Here is a 19,262-nt window from a genome sequence, read left to right on the forward strand (position 1 = left end):
TCTCAGTACAATGTCACCATCACAGCTACAGATGAAGGGTCTCCACCTCTCTCCAGCACCAGCGTTATTACTGTGCACGTTTCTGATGTGAACGACAACGCGCCACGCTTTCCGGAGCGCGTGATGAACATGTATTTAAAAGAAAACAGTCCAGTGGGCGCGTTAATATGTACAGTGTCCGCCTTTGACCCTGATGAAAAGGAGAACGCGCGAGTATCTTATTCGATATGGGAAAACCCTTCAAAGCCCTTGTCCGTTTCTACAGTAGTGAACGTGAACTCTGTGAGCGGAGAAATATACAGCCTGCAGTCCTTTAACTACGAGGAAGTAAAAACGCTCCAGTTTCAAGTTCAGGCCACAGACTCCGGTGTCCCTCCGCTGAGCAGCAACGTGACCGTGAACGTTTTTATCCTGGATGAGAATGACAACAGTCCCGGGGCTCTCCCGCCATATTCTGGCCAGGGCTCCGTTAATACTGAGAGCATTCCCTATGCTGCTGAAGCGGGGTACTTTGTGGCCAAGATCAGGGCTGTAGACGCAGACTCTGGCTACAACGCGCTGCTTTCTTACCACATCGCGGAACCCAAGGGAAGCAGCCTCTTCCGAATCGGAAGCAGCAGCGGGGAAATAAGGACTAAGAGGCGAATGAGTGACAATGACTTGAAGACTCACCCGCTGGTCATTTTGATCTCTGACCACGGAGACCCTTCCCTGTCAGCGACTGTGTCTATCGATGTTGTGGTGGTGGAAAGTGCGGGTGAAATACAGACGTCGTTCAGACAGCTGCCGGTGAAGGAGGAGACTTTCTCTGATTTAAATCTGTATTTGCTGATCGCCATTGTGTCGGTGTCAGTTATATTTTTACTGAGCCTGATTAGTTTAATCGCTGTTAAATGCCACAGGACAGACGGCGGTTTGAGCAGGTACAGCGCCCCAATGATCACCACTCACCCTGACGGGAGCTGGTCTTACTCTAAATCTACTCAGCAGTATGACGTGTGCTTCAGCTCTGACACGTTGAAGAGTGACGTAGTGGTATTCCCGACGCCGTTTCCGCCTGCTGATGCGGAACTGATCAGTATTAATGGAGGGGACACTTTTAAACGGACACAGACGCTCCCCAACAGCGAGAAGGTAAGGCGTATAGTTTTGCAATTCTGGTTGCTTTGAATCGTTGCATTTTACTTCAGAGTCTTTGCATGTTTGAGTCGGAAGCAGTTATGATTTCACTTACGGTTATATGCTTTTCAAAGCTTTAAAATGTTACATTAAAATTAAATCCGTAAACAGGTTTTTTTCTGCGTAATTACGCGCGTGAATTATCTCAGTGGCAATTCTTGTTAAACCTCGACATCTTGACTCATTTTATCCTGCGTGATTAATATAATCTCAAATATATCCTGTCATAAAAATAGTCCAATTTCTTTTCAACAAATATTTTTGTATTGTTTTGCATAAAATAGTATCGTTGAATTGCGGTTTTTTCAGTGGAACCTTGAAATGCAGTCGTTATTATTATTTGGGATCTCTTTCTTTGTAGCTTCTGCTTTTGGTTTAATATCCATTTTTATGTGTGGTAATTTATTAATTGACGGGTTTTAAACAATATATATATCCTTTGTTGCGGAAGGGACAATTTCTTGCAACTCGGCATTTAATTGAAAACGATTTTGATTCTCATCAGTCATATAGTTCTGTGTTGGTAATATTTATGCAGGGAAATTTCGCAAACGGATGTTTTATTGACATATATTACATGACATTACATTGTATTGTATTATTGGAATTTAAAATTTTCTCGTTGCAGAACGACCTAGAACAAAACATAAGTGCTTATATCAAGGTTTGAGTTGCTGGAGGATCCTATATAGGATAGGACGGTCCTAAATGAGATCGTAATACTGGATGGCAGGTTTGGCTTTTTATTTGTGTAATAAGGTCGCACTGTTTATGTTACTTCCATTTCCACTGCTTCTGTAACCTGCTTTCCGCCCAAGCAATACTCTCGCTGCAGAGTAATGTTAAATTGACATGTATATATATTGCAAAGGTCGCATTTACGTGTCACTGTGTTTGTCATGGACCTTCCTGGGTGAGGCTGTTGTTGCTCAGTGGGACACTGGTATCTGCAATAATGAAACGCATGATGTCGCTGTTGACCGTGGTTTTAAAAATGAAACGTTGGATTCAGTGGCCCCGCCTTCAGCCGGGCGCTCGCGGCGCAGGGAGGACTTGATGAGAATGAGATGCACTGGCTAAAACGGCTGCAGTGATGGGCCTCTGGATGCATTCTGCGCGTTGATTTTGTTTTCATTGTAACCGATGTGTCAGTGTTGTGTATTTGCTGTTATTCTGACGCATGCACGTTTCGCCTGCACCCCGACGCGCAATGGGCCTCTCAGTCCCCATATCTCTCTGGAGTCTCATTGTGCTGATTCTTTGTTTGTGGGATTCATCTTCCGGTCAGATCGTATATTCCGTCTCGGAGGAGGTGCAGAAGGGAACCGTAGTGGGAAACATAACGAAGGATCTTAATCTCAGTGTTCAGGAACTGGAATCTCGCATGTTCCAGATTGTGTCCGGATCCAGCAAGAAGTACTTTGAGGTAAATCTGAAAAACGGCATTTTGTTTGTGAATGAGAGAATCGACCGGGAGGAGCTTTGTGTCAGTGCGGTGAGATGCGCTTTGTATCTGGAGGCCATTGCACATAATCCACTGAACCTGTACCGTGTTGAGATTAATATCTTAGACATCAACGACAATGCGCCTTCATTTCCAGTAAAAACGCTTTCGTTGAATATTACCGAAGTCGCTCTGCCAAGAGACAGATTCTCTCTGCTATCGGCTAAAGATCCGGATGTAGGGAGTAACGCAGTAAAGACCTACAAGCTGAGTGCGAATGAGCACTTCTCCCTGGATGTACAGAGCGGCGGAGAGCAAAGTGTGTCTGCTGAGCTAGTGCTGCAGAAAGCTTTAGACCGAGAGAAACAGCCTGTCATCCGCCTCCTACTGACTGCTGTTGACGGAGGAAAACCTCCCAGATCCGGGACCTTACAGATCATTGTTAATGTGATGGATGTTAACGATAACACTCCGGTATTCAGCAAAGCGCTGTATAAAGTCCGAATATGGGAGAATAGCCCTTTCGGGACATCAGTGATAAAATTAAATGCTACTGACATGGATGAGGGTGTGAACAGCCAAATTATGTATTCCCTCGTGAATACAGAAAACGTGAACATAATGGACATTTTCACAATTAATCCTGACAGCGGTGAGATTACAGTTAAGGGGAATATTGATTTCGAAGAAAATTCTGCGTTTGAAATTCGAGTGCAGGCGCAGGACAAAGGTGTCCCTCCTCGTAGCACCTCCTGTAAAGTGTTAATAGAAGTGCTGGACGTTAATGATAATGCCCCTGAAATATCAGCGACCTCCCTGAAGAGCACAGTGAGAGAAGACGCGATTAGCGGATCCGCCGTCGCTCTTATTATGGTATCAGATAAAGATGGAGGGAAAAACGGGGTAGTGAAGTGTGTCCTCTCAGGCGCAGCGCCTTTTACGCTCCAGTCCTCCTATAAGAACTATTACTCTTTAGTGGCTGACGGGCCGCTGGACAGAGAGCGCGCGTCTCAGTACAATGTCACCGTCACAGCTACAGATGAAGGGTCTCCACCTCTCTCCAGCACCAGCGTTATTACTGTGCACGTTTCTGATGTGAACGACAACGCGCCGCGCTTTCCGGAGCGCGTGATGAACGTGTATTTAAAAGAAAACAGTCCATCGGGCGCGTTAATATGTACAGTGTCCGCCTTTGATCCTGATGAAAAGGACAACGCGCGAGTGTCTTATTCGATGTTGGAAAACCCTTCAAAGCCCGTGTCCGTTTCTACAGTAGTGAACGTGAACTCTGTGAGCGGAGAAATATACAGCCTGCAGTCCTTTAACTATGAGGAAGTAAAAACGCTCCAGTTTCAAGTCCAGGCCACAGACTCTGGTGTCCCTCCGCTGAGCAGCAACGTGACCGTGAACGTTTTTATCCTGGATGAGAATGACAACAGTCCCGGGGTTCTCCCGCCCTATTCTGGCCAGGGCTCCGTTAATACTGAGAGCATTCCCTATGTTGCTGAAGCGGGGTACTTTGTGGCCAAGATCAGGGCTGTAGACGCAGACTCTGGCTACAACGCGCTGCTTTCTTACCACATCACGGAACCCAAGGGAAGCAGCCTCTTCCGAATCGGAAGCAGCAGCGGGGAAATAAGGACTAAGAGGCGAATGAGTGACAATGACTTGAAGACTCACCCGCTGGTCATTTTGATCTCTGACCACGGAGACCCTTCCCTGTCAGCGACTGTGTCTATCGATGTTGTGGTGGTGGAAAGTGCGAGTGAAATACAGACGTCGTTCAGACAGCTGCCGGTGAAGGAGGAGACTTTCTCTGATTTAAATCTGTATTTGCTGATCGCCATTGTGTCGGTGTCAGTTATATTTGTACTGAGCCTGATTAGTTTAATCGCTGTAAAATGCCACAGGACGGGCGGCGGTTTGAGCAGGTACAGCGCCCCAATGATCACCACTCACCCTGACGGGAGCTGGTCTTACTCTAAATCTACTCAGCAGTATGACGTGTGCTTTAGCTCAGACACACTGAAGAGTGACGTAGTGGTTTTCCCGACGCCGTTTCCGTCTGCTGATGCGGAACTGATCAGTATTAATGGAGGGGACACTTTTAAACGGACACAGACGCTCCCCAACAGCGAGAAGGTAAGGCGTATAGTTTTGCAATTCTGGTTGCTTTGAATCGTTGCATTTTACTTCATTGGCCTTGCATGTTTAAGTCGGAAGCAGTTATGCTTTCACTCACGGTTATATGCTTTTCAAAGCTTTAATATGTTTTCTCAAATCCTTATTGTGGCATCTAAAAATTAATCCGTAAACACGCTTTTTTTCCTTTTCTTTTTTTTACTGTGTAATTACGAGCGTGAATTCTCTCACTGGTAATTCTTGTGAAACCTGGACATCTTGTCTCATTTTAATTCTGCGTGATTAGTATAATCATTGTCATAAAAATTGTCGATAGTTTTTAAAAGAAATATATTTGTATAGTTTTGCGTAAAATAGAAACGTAGAATCGTTGAATTGCGGTCTATAAAATGGAACCTTGAAATGCAGTCGTTATTATCATTTGGGTTTTCTTTCTTTTTAACGTCTTCATTTGGTTCAATATCAGTTTTTCTGTGTGGTAATTTATTAATTGGCGTGCTTTTATGAATATATATGTGTATATATACACCCTTTTTTGCGGAAGGGGCAATTTCACGCGACTCGGAATTTAATTGATGACGACTTTGATTCTCATCATTCATGTAGTTCTGTGTTGGCTAATATTTATACAGGGAAATTTCGCAAACGGATGTTTTATTGACAGATATTACATGACATTACATTGTATTACAGAGTTGGAATTTGAGATTTGCTCTTTGCAGAACGACTTAGAACAGAACATAAGTGCTCATATCAAGGTTTGAATTGCTGTAGGATCCTATATGGAGTATTACGGTCCGAAACGAGATAGTAATACTGGATGACAGGTTTGGTTGTTTATTTATGTAATAACGTCGCACTATTTATGTTACTTCCGTTTTCACAGCTTCTGTATCCTGCTTTCTTCCCAAGTAATACACTCGCTGCAGAGTGATGTTAAATTGACATGTATATATATTGTAAAGGTCGCATTTACGTGTCACTGTGTTTGTCATGGACCTTCCTGGGTGAGGCTGTTGTTGCTCAGTGGGACACTGGTATCTGCAATAATGAAACGCATGATGTCGCTGTTGACCGTGGTTTTAAAAATGAAACGTTGGATTCAGTGGCCCCGCCTTCAGCCGGGCGCTCGCGGCGCAGGGAGGACTTGATGAGAATGAGATGCACTGGCTAAAACGGCAGCAGTGACGGGCCTCTGGATGCATTCTGCGCGTTGGTTTTGTTTTCATTGTAACCGATGTGTCAGTGTTGTGTATTTACTCTTATTGCGAACCCTGTACGTTTCGGCTGCATCCCGACGTGCAATGGGCCTCTCAGTCCCCATATCTCTCTGGAGTCTCATTGTGCTGATTCTTTGTTTGTGGGATTCATCTTCCGGTCAGATCGTATATTCCGTCTCGGAGGAGGTGCAGAAGGGAACCGTAGTGGGAAACATAACGAAGGATCTTAATCTCAATGTTCAGGAACTGGAATCTCGCATGTTCCAGATTGTGTCCGGATCCAGCAAGAAGTACTTTGAGGTAAATCTGAAAAACGGCATTTTGTTTGTGAATGAGAGAATCGACCGGGAGGAGCTTTGTGTCAGTGCGGTGAGATGCGCTTTGTATCTGGAGGCCATTGCTCACAATCCACTGAACCTGTACCGTGTTGAGATTAATATCTTAGACATCAACGACAATGCGCCTTCATTTCCAGTAAAAACGCTTTTTTTGAATATTACCGAAAATGCACTTCTTGGAGACAAATTCTCCGTGGTTTTGGCCGAGGATCCGGATGTAGGGAGTAACGCAGTAAAAACCTACAAGCTGAGTGCGAATGAGCACTTCTCCCTGGATGTACAGAGCGGCGAAGAGCAGAGTGCCTCTGCTGAGCTAGTGCTGCAGAAAGCTTTAGACCGAGAGAAACAGCCTGTCATCCGCCTCCTACTGACTGCTGTTGACGGAGGAAAACCTACCAGATTCGGGACTTTACAAATAACTGTTAATGTGTTGGATATTAATGACAACAACCCTACCTTTAGTAAAACACTTTACAAACTTAATGTATCGGAGAATGTTTTACCTGGAACAAACATAATTTCTCTTACTGCCACGGATTTAGATGATGGTATTAATGGCCAAATTCAGTACTCTTTTGTAGGACACGGAAATATGAGGATGTCAGACGTATTTGCGATTAATCCGGACAGTGGTGAAATTACATTGAAAGGTAAGCTAGACTTTGAAGAAAATTCTGCGATTGAATTACGTGTACAAGCCAAGGACAGAGGTCATTCTCCACGCGCTTCAAACTGCAAAGTTTTGATTCAAGTGCTGGACGTTAATGACAATCCCCCTGAAATATCAGTGACGTCACTAAAGAGCACAGTGAGAGAAGACGCGAAGAGCGGTTCCGCCGTCGCTCTTATTACGGTATCAGATAAAGATGGAGGGAAAAACGGCGTAGTGAAGTGTGTCATCTCAGGCGCGGTGCCTTTTACGCTCCAGTCCTCCTATAAGAACTATTACTCTTTAGTGGTTGATGGGCCGCTGGATAGAGAACGCGAGTCTCAGTACAACGTCACCATCACAGCTACAGATGAAGGGTCTCCACCTCTCTCCAGCATTAGCGTTATCACTGTGCACGTTTCTGATGTGAACGACAACGCGCCGCGCTTTCCGGAGCGCGTGATGAACGTGTATTTAAAAGAAAACAGTCCAGTGGGCGCGTTAATATGTACAGTGTCCGTCTTTGACCCTGATGAAAAGGACAACGCGCTAGTGTCTTATTCGATGTTGGAAACCCCTTCAAAGCCCGTGTCCGTTTCTTCAGTAGTGAACGTGAACTCTGCGAGCGGAGAAATATACAGCCTGCAGTCTTTTAACTACGAGGAAGTAAAAACGCTCCAGTTTCAAGTTCAGGCCACAGACTCTGGTGTCCCTCCGCTGAGCAGCAACGTGACCGTGAACGTTTTTATCCTGGATGAGAATGACAACAGTCCCGGGGTTCTCCCGCCCTATTCTGGCCAGGGCTCCGTTAATACTGAGAGCATTCCCTATGCTGCTGAAGCGGGGTACTTTGTGGCCAAGATCAGGGCTGTAGACGCAGACTCTGGCTACAACGCGCTGCTTTCTTACCACATCGCGGAACCCAAGGGAAGCAGCCTCTTCCGAATCGGAAGCAGCAGCGGGGAAATAAGGACTAAGAGGCGAATGAGTGACAATGACTTGAAGACTCACCCGCTGGTCATTTTGATCTCTGACCACGGAGACCCTTCCCTGTCAGCGACTGTGTCTATCGATGTTGTGGTGGTGGAAAGTGCGGGTGAAATACAGACGTCATTCAGACAGCTGCCGGTGAAGGAGGAGACTTTCTCTGATTTAAACCTGTATTTGCTGATCGCCATTGTGTCGGTGTCAGTTATATTTTTACTGAGCCTGATTAGTTTAATCGCTGTAAAATGCCACAGGACGGACGGCGGTTTGAGCAGGTACAACGCCCCAATGATCACCACTCACCCTGACGGGAGCTGGTCTTACTCTAAATCTACTCAGCAGTATGACGTGTGCTTTAGCTCAGACACACTGAAGAGTGACGTAGTGGTTTTCCCGACGCCGTTTCCGTCTGCTGATGCGGAACTGATCAGTATTAATGGAGGGGACACTTTTAAACGGACACAGACGCTCCCCAACAGTGAGAAGGTAAGACGCATTTAAATGCGAGTTCATAAACTGTTTCGATTGCTATCGATCTGCTTTTGTCGTCTTCTGTAACATAAGCAACTTTAGATTCATACCGCATCAGAATTCCATTCTGTTTTTTTTATAATCTAATGTTTAATTTAAAAACCTTTGATCAAGTGACGTTTCAGAAATGGTGAAGCAGTCCCCGTGTTCTTTTACGCAGTCTCTCTACTTTGTTCCAATCACGGATCCTGGTATTTGGTTTTATATATCCATTTCCATTAAATGTATTCTTTTAAAATATTCTATGTACTTTTATCTCATTTTTACAGTGAGCAAGTCGTTCAATGATTATTGATTATTTTTAATGATATTAATTGATTAATAGAATTTTCAATTTCTTATTCAAAGTAATTCGTAAACACATAATAGAAACAATGATCAGGATAATTCTGTCCAAAAAAATACACTGCTGCAAAAAACTATTTAAACGCTAAAAATTTACAAGATTTCGCTGTCAAAAAAAAAAAAAAAAAATTATAATGTAATAAATAAAATAAAGACAATAAAAAATAAGAATACTCTGTAAGAGTAAAGGCACTAACTCGTAATTTAATGGGCATTTCATGAAACAACAGGATTTATACAGCGCTTCTTTGAATGGGGTTTCACAGGAAAAACACAGGAATGAACATTCAACCTTACTACCTGACTTTCTGTAGGTGGGGATTGTTTGTCTTTGAGCGCATGTATGTACAATTTGTCTTCCGTCAGACAGCACAATTTGAGTAGTCGTTGAGATTGGAATTAATTTTTTGTTCCATATTTTTGTGATAATATTATTTCGTCACGTATACAGACCAACATACCAGATGTACTTTTACGTAGAGCTGTTCTGTATTTATTGTGAAATACTTTCTGAAAAAAAATGAAACTCATCACATCAGAATTTAAAATATGACACTTCTCAGTACTTCTGTCATTTGTTCTTTCACCATTTTCCGTTTTTATTTTCGCTGACCATAAGCGAAATGCCTCGTATTACCTCTCTAGCTGTTATTTTAAAATATAAAAGGTTTCCCTGGTTCCACGAATATAGAAATATTTAAAGATTAATTCAAGACCAACTACCGTTTATTTGTGTCATAATACGATGGTTTAGTATAGACATTGTCAGTTTTATTGCGTAATTACGCACGTTGTTTCCTTTGACTTAAAGCTGATTATTTCTTTTGGCGGAAAGTGAGAAGTAGGTGTCATTCATGTTGATCACAATTATATTACATACATCTGTTAGTGGAATTCTACACATTCACTTCAACAGAAACAATCGTTAGGTGAGAACAGTTTTAAAGAATGTTATTTGATTTAAGTGTTTTAACATTTGAGTCCAATTATGTATTGTCATTTCTAACAAACGTTAATGATGGCAAATAAAATGTAATTGCTGAAACAGTCAATATCACAATAGCATACTTACTTTATCCGCTGTGTTTATCATTTCAGTCTGCACAGTCATATTACAGGTTTCAGAGATGAGTGCGAAAAAAACATAGTGTTTATCCTGTGCGAAAACTCTACCTTGTCCTGTATAGACACGTGGTGTCGCCATTGACCACGAAAGTGAGTTTTCGTGCGCGTATTCGCAGAGCTCCTCCTCCAGGCGGAGCGAGGAGAAGCGCAGGCAGACCGCACAGGCTTTGTATGATGGAAGGGCAGGGAGATGGTGTGGCCCAGACAGCTGCGCGGTACACAGGGCCTGGGTGTTAAACACGCAGTTTTACTGCAATAAAGGAACACTGCTCCTGGTTTTCATTGGAATACGTTGGAAAATAGTGACCCACGGACTCGTCCAGCGATGGGTCTTTGCGGAGAAAGCGGGCTTATTTGGATACGATATCTTGTGTTGCTTTGTTCGTCGGGCTGGACTACCGGACAGATCATATATTCCATTACGGAGGAGGTGGATAAGGGTACGTTTGTTGGGAATATTGCCAAAGATCTGAATCTGAATGTGCAGGAACTGGAAACGCGGGGGATCCAGATTGTGACGGCGACGAGCACGAAATATTTTGAGGTAAACGTTAAGACTGGAATTCTGTATGTTAACGAGAGACTCGACAGAGAGACGCTGTGTCCGAATTCTGTGACATGTTCACTGAATTTAGAGGCCATTGTGAATCTGCCTGTGCACGTCCATCTCATTGAAGTGAATATTTTAGACATTAATGACAATGCGCCGAGTTTTACTGAAAAGTCACATGTTTTCAATATTATGGAGTCAGCTTTTCAAGGCGAGAGATTTCCACTGCCAATGGCTGGTGATCCGGATGTAGGGAGTAACGCAGTAAAGACCTACAAGCTGAGTGCGAATGAGCACTTCTCCCTGGATGTACAGAGCGGCGGAGAACAGAGTGTGTCTGCTGAGCTAGTGCTGCAGAAAGCTTTAGACCGAGAGAAACAGCCTGTCATCCGCCTCCTGCTGACTGCTGTTGACGGAGGAAAACCCCCCAGATCCGGGACTTCGCAAATTATTGTGAACGTGAATGACACAAATGATAATATTCCGATATTTAGCAAACCTCTTTATAAAGTTAAGGTTTTTGAAAATGTCCCACCCGGAACAACAATATTAAAACTGAATGCAACTGACCTCGACGAAGGAGCTAATGGCGAGATAGCATTTTCTTTCAGTAACCATGGAAACATTAATGTATTAGAGCTTTTTGAGATTAATCCTGACTCTGGTGACATTACGGTTAAAGATACTCTTGATTTCGAACGAAACGGAGCTTTCGAGATCCGCGCCCAAGCCAAAGACAAAGGCCATAATCCTCGAGCAGCTCACTGTAAAGTATTAGTTGAGGTTATTGACGTAAATGACAATGCTCCTGAAATTTCTATAACATCATTCATGAATTCTGTGAAAGAGGACGCAAGCGCAGGAACGGTTATTGCTTTGATATCTGTTGTGGACTCTGACGGTGGGAACAATGGCGTTGTGCACTGTAAACTCGCCGACGAGCGGCCGTTTCAGATCAGGTCCTCTTATAAGAACTCATACTCTTTAGTGGTTGACGGACCGCTGGACAGAGAGCGCGCGTCTCAGTACAATGTCACCATCACAGCTATAGATGAAGGGTCTCCACCTCTCTCCAGCACCAGCGTTATCACTGTGCACGTTTCTGATGTAAACGACAACGCGCCGCGATTTCCGGAGCGCGTGATGAACGTGTATTTAAAAGAAAACAGTCCAGTGGGCGCGTTTATATGTACAGTGTCCGCCTTTGACCCTGATGAAAAGGAGAACGCGCGAGTATCTTATTCGATGTTGGAAAACCCTTCAAAGCCCGTGTCCGTTTCTACAGTAGTGAACGTGAACTCTGTGAGCGGAGAAATATACAGCCTGCAGTCCTTTAGCTACGAGGAAGTAAAAACGCTCCAGTTTCAAGTTCAGGCCACAGACTCTGGTGTCCCTCCGCTGAGCAGCAACGTGACCGTAAACGTTTTTATCCTGGATGAGAATGACAACAGTCCCGGAGTTCTCCCGCCCTATTCTGGCCAGGGCTCCGTTAATACTGAGAGCATTCCCTATGCTGCTGAAGCGGGGTACTTTGTGGCCAAGATCAGGGCTGTAGACGCAGACTCTGGCTACAACGCGCTGCTTTCTTACCACATCGCGGAACCCAAGGGAAGCAGCCTCTTCCGAATCGGAAGCAGCAGCGGGGAAATAAGGACTAAGAGGCGAATGAGTGACAATGACTTGAAGACTCACCCGCTGGTCATTTTGATCTCTGACCACGGAGACCCTTCCCTGTCAGCGACTGTGTCTATCGATGTTGTGGTGGTGGAAAGTGCGAGTGAAATACAGACGTCGTTCAGACCGCTGCCTGTGAATGAGGAGACTTTCTCTGATTTAAATCTGTATTTGCTGATCGCCATTGTGTCGGTGTCAGTTATGTTTTTACTGAGCCTGATTAGTTTAATCGCTGTAAAATGCCACCGGACGGACGGCGGTTTGAGCAGGTACAGCGCCCCAATGATCACCACTCACCCTGACGGGAGCTGGTCTTACTCTAAATCTACTCAGCAGTATGACGTGTGCTTTAGCTCAGACACGCTGAAGAGTGACGTAGTGGTTTTCCCGACGTCTTTTCCGCCTGCCGATGCGGAGATTATCAGTATTAATGGAGGGGACACTTTTAAACGGACACAGACGCTCCCCAACAGCGAAAAGGTAAGCTCAAGCCGTGTAACCACTTTGGTTGAGTTTTATTTTTAGCAGTTGAATAGTGCACTGCCAATTTCATTTTTATCATTAGAATTATCATTTATATAATCTGATATATTCCCCTTTTAAAGGACTCTTGAACTAAAACCGTTTTTGTGTGAAAAGCTTTGTGGCGATTAAATCTATATAGTGTTGGTTTTTTACAGCTAATGAGTTAATTTTTCCCAGTTATTGGGCGGAAACAGAAAGCACATGTTTTTCACCATCTGGATCCGACTTTCCCATTTCTCACTTTGTGAAAGTCATGTACAGCCCTGTTACATTTTTAAAAACCATCAAGAGCATTCGAGTTTGCATATTTTTAATTATAGTTGTGTGCATGTGCGTGTGAGTGTGTGTGCATGTGTGTGTGTGCGTGTGTGTTTATTTGTTGTGGACCTGCTGCACCTAATTTCAGCTCATTTCTCACTTGAAGTGTTTTGGTTGTACATGGGTAAAATAAATTGTAGTGTTTTACGGAACATACAGTGTCACCCATATCTGTATTCCTGATCTGTAGCTTTTAATCTGCTCATTTGAGACATGGGGCTGTTTCTTTTGAGTAGGTGATGGTAACACCTCTTTTCCAGCGTAAGGTTTCCGCTTTTTCACTGACTCTTTAGAAGTTATCGTACATGATATTCCGAGACCACAGATTCGACCATTTGTGCTTCTCGCTGAATTATCCGCACAGTGTCGCTGTTTACTAACGATACAGAAGCCCGTGCAAATATCTGCAAAGCTCCGCCTTAGTTAAATCTCCGCAGCTCCCCACAAATGCTTTGTTCGCTCAGAGCTGAGATTCAGCGACTGGACGAGATGGCCGCTGAGTGTACTGCAGAACTTGCCTTTACAGGAATGGCTACAGTCCGGTGATGTTTGCTCCTCTGCGAATCGGTGGCTGATCTTTATTTTGGTAAAATGTCGCGGAGGCTCGTGCTGGCCCGGTCCAGCTTCGTGTTTCTGCTCTGCGCGCTGAAATTTGTTTCCGGACAAATCGCATATTCTGTGTCTGAGGAGGTAAACAAGGGCACGCCAGTGGGAAACATCGCCAAAGATCTCAACATTAACACGCAAGATCTGGAATCTCGGATGTTTCAGATTCTTTCTGGATCCAACAAGAAATATTTCGAGGTAAATTTAAAGACTGGTGTTCTGTTTGTCAATGAAAGAATCGATAGGGAGGAGTTGTGTCCGAATCTAGCGATATGCTCTTTAAATTTGGAGGCCATGTTGAATCGCCCCCTGCATTTGTATCGGGTTGATATAAATGTGTTAGATGTGAATGACAACTCCCCAAACTTTCATATGGAAATCAAACATTTGAACATTTCGGAGTTGGCTTTAACGGGGGACCGATTTCCATTGCCAAGAGCGTATGATCCGGATGTAGGGAGTAACGCAGTAAAGACCTACAAGCTGAGTACGAATGAGCACTTCTCCCTGGATGTACAGAGCGGCGGAGAGCAGAGTGTGTCTGCTGAGCTAGTGCTGCAGAAAGCTTTAGACCGAGAGAAACAGCCTGTCATCCGCCTCCTACTGACTGCTGTTGACGGAGGAAAACCTCCCAGATCCGGGACCTTACAGATCATTGTTAATGTGATGGATGTTAACGATAACACTCCGGTATTCAGCAAAGCGCTGTATAAAGTCCGAGTTTTTGAAAATGTCCCGCTAGGAACATCAATAATCACTCTGAACGCGACAGATCTCGACGAGGGTGAAAATGGCGAAATTCTTTATTCTTTTATTTACCAAGAACATGAGAAACATGTTGACGTTTTTGCAATCAACCCATCCACTGGAGAAATCACAGTGAATCGGCAGGTCGATCACGAGGAAACCAGCGCGTTTGAGGTCCACGTGCAGGCGAAGGACAAAGGGCAAAGCCCTCGTGCCGCCCACTGTAAAGTTTTGATTGAAGTCGTGGACATTAACGACCACCCTCCGGAAATCTCCGTGACATCCCCCGTCAGTACGGCGAGAGAGGACGCCACCCCTAATACTGTAGTAGCGCTAATTACGGTCCTCGATAAAGATGCGGGTAGAAATGGTAAGACACACTGTGTCGTTTCTAATTCGGTTCCTTTTAAATTGCAGACAAACTATAAGAACTATTACTCTTTAGTGGTTGACGGGCCGCTGGACAGAGAGCGCTCGTCTCAGTACAATGTCACCATCACAGCTACAGATGAAGGGTCGCCACCTCTCTCCAGCACCAGCGTTATTACTGTGCACGTTTCTGATGTGAACGACAACGCGCCGCGCTTTCCGGAGCGCGTGATGAACGTGTATTTAAAAGAAAACAGTCCAGTTGGCGCGTTAATATGTACAGTGTCCGCCTTTGATCCTGATGAAAAGGAGAACGCGCGAGTATCTTATTCGATGTTGGAAAACCCTTCAAAGCCCGTGTCCGTTTCTACATTAGTGAACGTGAACTCTGTGAGCGGAGAAATATACAGCCTGCAGTCCTTTAACTACGAGGAAGTAAAAACGCTCCAGTTTCAAGTTCAGGCCACAGACTCTGGTGTCCCTCCGCTGAGCAGCAACGTGACCGTAAACGTTTTTATCCTGGATGAGAATGACAACAGTCCCGGAGTTCTCCCGCCCTATTCTGGCCAGGGCTCCGTTAATACTGAGAGCATTCCCTATGCTGCTGAAGCGGGGTACTTTGTGGCCAAGATCAGGGCTGTAGACGCAGACTCTGGCTACAACGCGCTGCTTTCTTACCACATCGCGGAACCCAAGGGAAGCAGCCTCTTCCGAATCGGAAGCAGCAGCGGGGAAATAAGGACTAAGAGGCGAATGAGTGACAATGACTTGAAGACTCACCCGCTGGTCATTTTGATCTCTGACCACGGAGACCCTTCCCTGTCAGCGACTGTGTCTATCGATGTTGTGGTGGTGGAAAGTGCGAGTGAAATACAGACGTCGTTCAGACAGCTGCCGGTGAAGGAGGAGACTTTCTCTGATTTAAACCTGTATTTGCTGATCGCCATTGTGTCGGTGTCAGTTATATTTTTACTGAGCCTGATTAGTTTAATCGCTGTTAAATGCCACAGGACAGACGGCGGTTTGAGCAGGTACAGCGCCCCAATGATCACCACTCACCCTGACGGGAGCTGGTCTTACTCTAAATCTACTCAGCAGTATGACGTGTGCTTTAGCTCAGACACCCTGAAGAGTGACGTAGTGGTTTTCCCGACGCCGTTTCCGCCTCCTGATGCGGAACTGATCAGTATTAATGGAGAGGACACTTTTAAACGGACCCAGACGCTCCCCAACAGTGAGAAGGTGAGAACAAAAAAATCATGTTTTTACACAATTCATGATTTTATCAATATTCATTTTTGACATTTTTATACTTACTTTTTCTTTAGCATTCATGTTACTATGGAATTTTCGTGGTGACGTCCACAATATTTATTAGCAGATGTCAGAAAGCAGATGTCATCTGTACAAAAAGTACTCAATGCGAGAATATGATTCTATGTCTGGTTTTAGGTGCTGAGGTCAAGTGGTCAGTGAACGCGTGTCAGTTTCACGTGGGTTATTTCGCCTGCGATAACTGCGACTCAAATTTCCTTTTTTGCGTTGTTTAAGTATTTCAGTGGAAATGATAAAAGCGTCACTTTTCTCGGATTCTATCTTTTATTGCACGATTCAGCACCACCACAAAAGAACAGCGCTCTGCAGCATGACCTTGTAGTACCTACAATATGGAGATATCGGTCCCGTCTTCCTTGTAAGATAATGATCTTACACATTTATCAGCGCTGTATCAATTCGCGATATTTCATTTTGCTGTGCTAAATGTGCTTTTAAATATTCGTTATTGTTGAACATGTGCTCGCTTAGTTCTTGTAATCCGCGTTACTGAGAATTGTGGGCGACATGTTAACTAACATAGGTGCAGTGTTTACGTTTTCACTGAAATCAGTTTCACATGATTTCGTTTAACTGATTTACTGGCCTGTGCTCGACTGCAAAACCTATTTATTGTTATTGCATGTACTCGTGTATTAACGCTACTTCCAGCATGTTTGTACTATTGTTGCTACTGATGCTAATTGTACCATTACTAATAATAACAGTCATGGCGGCTGTTGGATAGAGTAGCGATGCTCTCAAGGTGGGTGGTTATTTACATTTTTTATTCCTGGGGTAGAAACCTGTTGTACACGGGGGCATGAGACTTACTCTAAATCCTCTTAGTGGAATTCCTGAAGTACAGTTAGCTTTATACGTCTCCCAGGGTAAGATCAACTGTTTGACTAATGAATAGTAATTATTGCTTTCAGTATACTGCCTTTACAGCGAAAGGGTATTCTCACTGAGAAAAAATGCACTTTGCGGTTAAAACCCTTTAATACGTTGTTTTATTAACATTCCACAAGATGTCGCTGTTGACCAGGAATGCAAAACTGTATTTTCTGTGTGTTTTGGGCTCCTCCTCTTTTATGACCTGTCACGCAGCCAGCAGCTAAGGTTTTTCATGAAAGTGCAGCGCGGACATTGTTCGCCACTAGCGCGTTTCAGGGATCTCATTTTCATGTTAAATGTGATGTTGGTTCAGGTGTGATTTCGCATTTTGGACCCTTCCGGAGTCTAGAACGGTGCAGTTATGGGGGTTTCAAGCCCAAGGACTTTAATGTGGGTTGATTTAATCTTGATTTTGTTCGTGCGTTTCTGTGAGCGAGCATTCGGACAGATTGTCTACTCCGTTTCCGAGGAGGTAAACCCGGGCACATCTGTTGGAAATATCGCCAAGGACCTGAGCCTCAACCTCCAGGAAATGGAAGCGCGTTCGTTTCGGCTCGTCTCTGGATCTAAAACGAAGTATTTCGAGGTAAATTTAAAAACGGGCGTGTTGTATGTGAGTGAGAGAATAGACCGAGAGGAGCTTTGCGCGAATGCTCGTGCGTGCTCTTTGAGGTTAGAAGTCATCCTTAACCACCCTTTGAGTCTGCATCGGCTGGAAATAACTGTTTTAGATGTAAACGACAACTCGCCGAATTTCCCCGTGAAAACACAGTTTTTCAATATTTCTGAATCTACTTTCCCTGGAGCCAGGTTTTCGCTGATAAATGCGTTTGATCCTGACGTAGGACCGAATTCAATTAAAACCTACAAGCTGAGTGCGAATGAGCACTTCTCATTGGATGTACAGAGCGGCGGAGAGCAGAGTGTGTCTGCTGAGTTAGTGCTGCAGAAAGCTTTAGACCGAGAGAAACAGCCTGTCATCCGCCTCCTACTGACTGCTGTTGACGGAGGAAAACCTCCCAGATCCGGGACCTTGCAGATAACTGTTAATGTGTTGGATATTAACGACAACAGCCCTGTGTTTAGTGGTCCGCTTTACAAAATTCGTGTGTTTGAAAATACACCTCGCGGAACTAAAATTATATCATTGAATGCCACTGACGCAGATGAAGGCTTGAACGGCGAGATCACGTATTTATTTAACAGGCACGGCCAAGAGAAGAATTTAGATACATTTTCTATTGACCCAGGCACTGGGGAAATAACAGTTAAAGGCGAGATTGATTTCGAAGAAACGGCCTTCTATGAGATTCGGGTGGAGGCCCAGGACAGAGGCCAGTCGCCAATGATGACTCACTGTAAACTGTTAGTTGAGGTTGTCGATGTGAACGACAACGCGCCAGAAATAAGCGTGACTTCTCTTATGAGTGCAGTTAAGGAAGACGCTGAACTCGGCGCCGCCGTAGCCCTTATCGCCGTGTCCGACAAAGACAGCGGCGCCAATGGGAGAGTGAGCTGTAAATTGGAAGGTAACGGTCCTTTTAAACTTAAAACATCGTACCGAAATTACTATTCTGTTGTTCTTGACAAAGCTCTGGACAGAGAGCGCGCGTCTCAGTACAACGTCACCATCACAGCTTCAGATGAAGGGTCTCCACCTCTCTCCAGCACCAGCGTTATCACTGTGCACGTTTCTGATGTGAACGACAACGCGCCGCGCTTTCCGGATCGCGCGATGAACGTGTATTTAAAAGAAAACAGTCCAGTTGGCGCGTTAATATGTACCGTGTCCGCCTTTGATCCCGATGAAAAGGAGAACGCGCGAGTGTCTTATTCGATGTTGGAAAACCCTTCAAAGCCCGTGTCCGTTTCTACATTAGTGAACGTGAACTCTGTGAGCGGAGAAATATACAGCCTGCAGTCCTTTAACTACGAGGAAGTAAAAACGCTCCAGTTTCAAGTTCAGGCCACAGACTCTGGTGTCCCTCCGCTGAGCAGCAACGTGACCGTGAACGTTTTTATCCTGGATGAGAATGACAACAGTCCCGGGGTTCTCCCGCCCTATTCTGGCCAGGGCTCCGTTAATACTGAGAGCATTCCCTATGCTGCTGAAGCGGGGTACTTTGTGGCCAAGATCAGGGCTGTAGACGCAGACTCTGGCTACAACGCGCTGCTTTCTTACCACATCGCGGAACCCAAGGGAAGCAGCCTCTTCCGAATCGGAAGCAGCAGCGGGGAAATAAGGACTAAGAGGCGAATGAGTGACAATGACTTGAAGACTCACCCGCTGGTTATTTTGATC

The 19,262-nt window shown here is 44.7% G+C and overlaps 2 protein-coding genes across 15 annotated transcripts in view; both read left to right on the forward strand.

Annotated features, from left to right (window-relative positions):
* Positions 1–19,262, forward strand: part of LOC135264290 (protocadherin alpha-C2-like) — a 91,751-nt gene that overhangs the window by 47,462 nt on the left and 25,027 nt on the right. The window contains exon 1 of one of the 14 annotated variants that reach the window (XM_064353097.1): positions 8,459–12,664. The exons of 11 other annotated variants lie outside the window; for them this stretch is intronic. In XM_064353097.1, coding sequence (XP_064209167.1) covers positions 10,286–12,664 — 2,379 coding nt within the window. In that variant the 5' untranslated portion in view covers positions 8,459–10,285. Of the gene's footprint in view, positions 1–8,458; positions 12,665–13,837; positions 15,992–19,262 lie in introns of those variants that run through there. 2 more of the 14 variants (XM_064353091.1, XM_064353100.1) reach the window with 2 other exon arrangements.
* LOC135264296 (protocadherin alpha-8-like) lies at positions 1,724–4,879 on the forward strand. Its single transcript, XM_064353162.1, has one exon. The coding sequence runs from the start codon at positions 2,360–2,362 to the stop codon at positions 4,799–4,801; it is 2,442 nt and encodes an 813-aa protein (XP_064209232.1). The 5' UTR covers positions 1,724–2,359; the 3' UTR covers positions 4,802–4,879.

The sequence above is a fragment of the Anguilla rostrata genome, chromosome 9 (genome assembly GCF_018555375.3).
Source record: "Anguilla rostrata isolate EN2019 chromosome 9, ASM1855537v3, whole genome shotgun sequence".
Lineage (NCBI taxonomy): Eukaryota > Metazoa > Chordata > Actinopteri > Anguilliformes > Anguillidae > Anguilla > Anguilla rostrata.

What these genes read in the sequence shown, in the direction of transcription:
- LOC135264296 (XM_064353162.1), top strand. Translation starts at nt 2,360, where the DNA reads ATGCACGTTTCGCCTGCACCCCGACGCGCAATGGGCCTCTCAGTCCCC.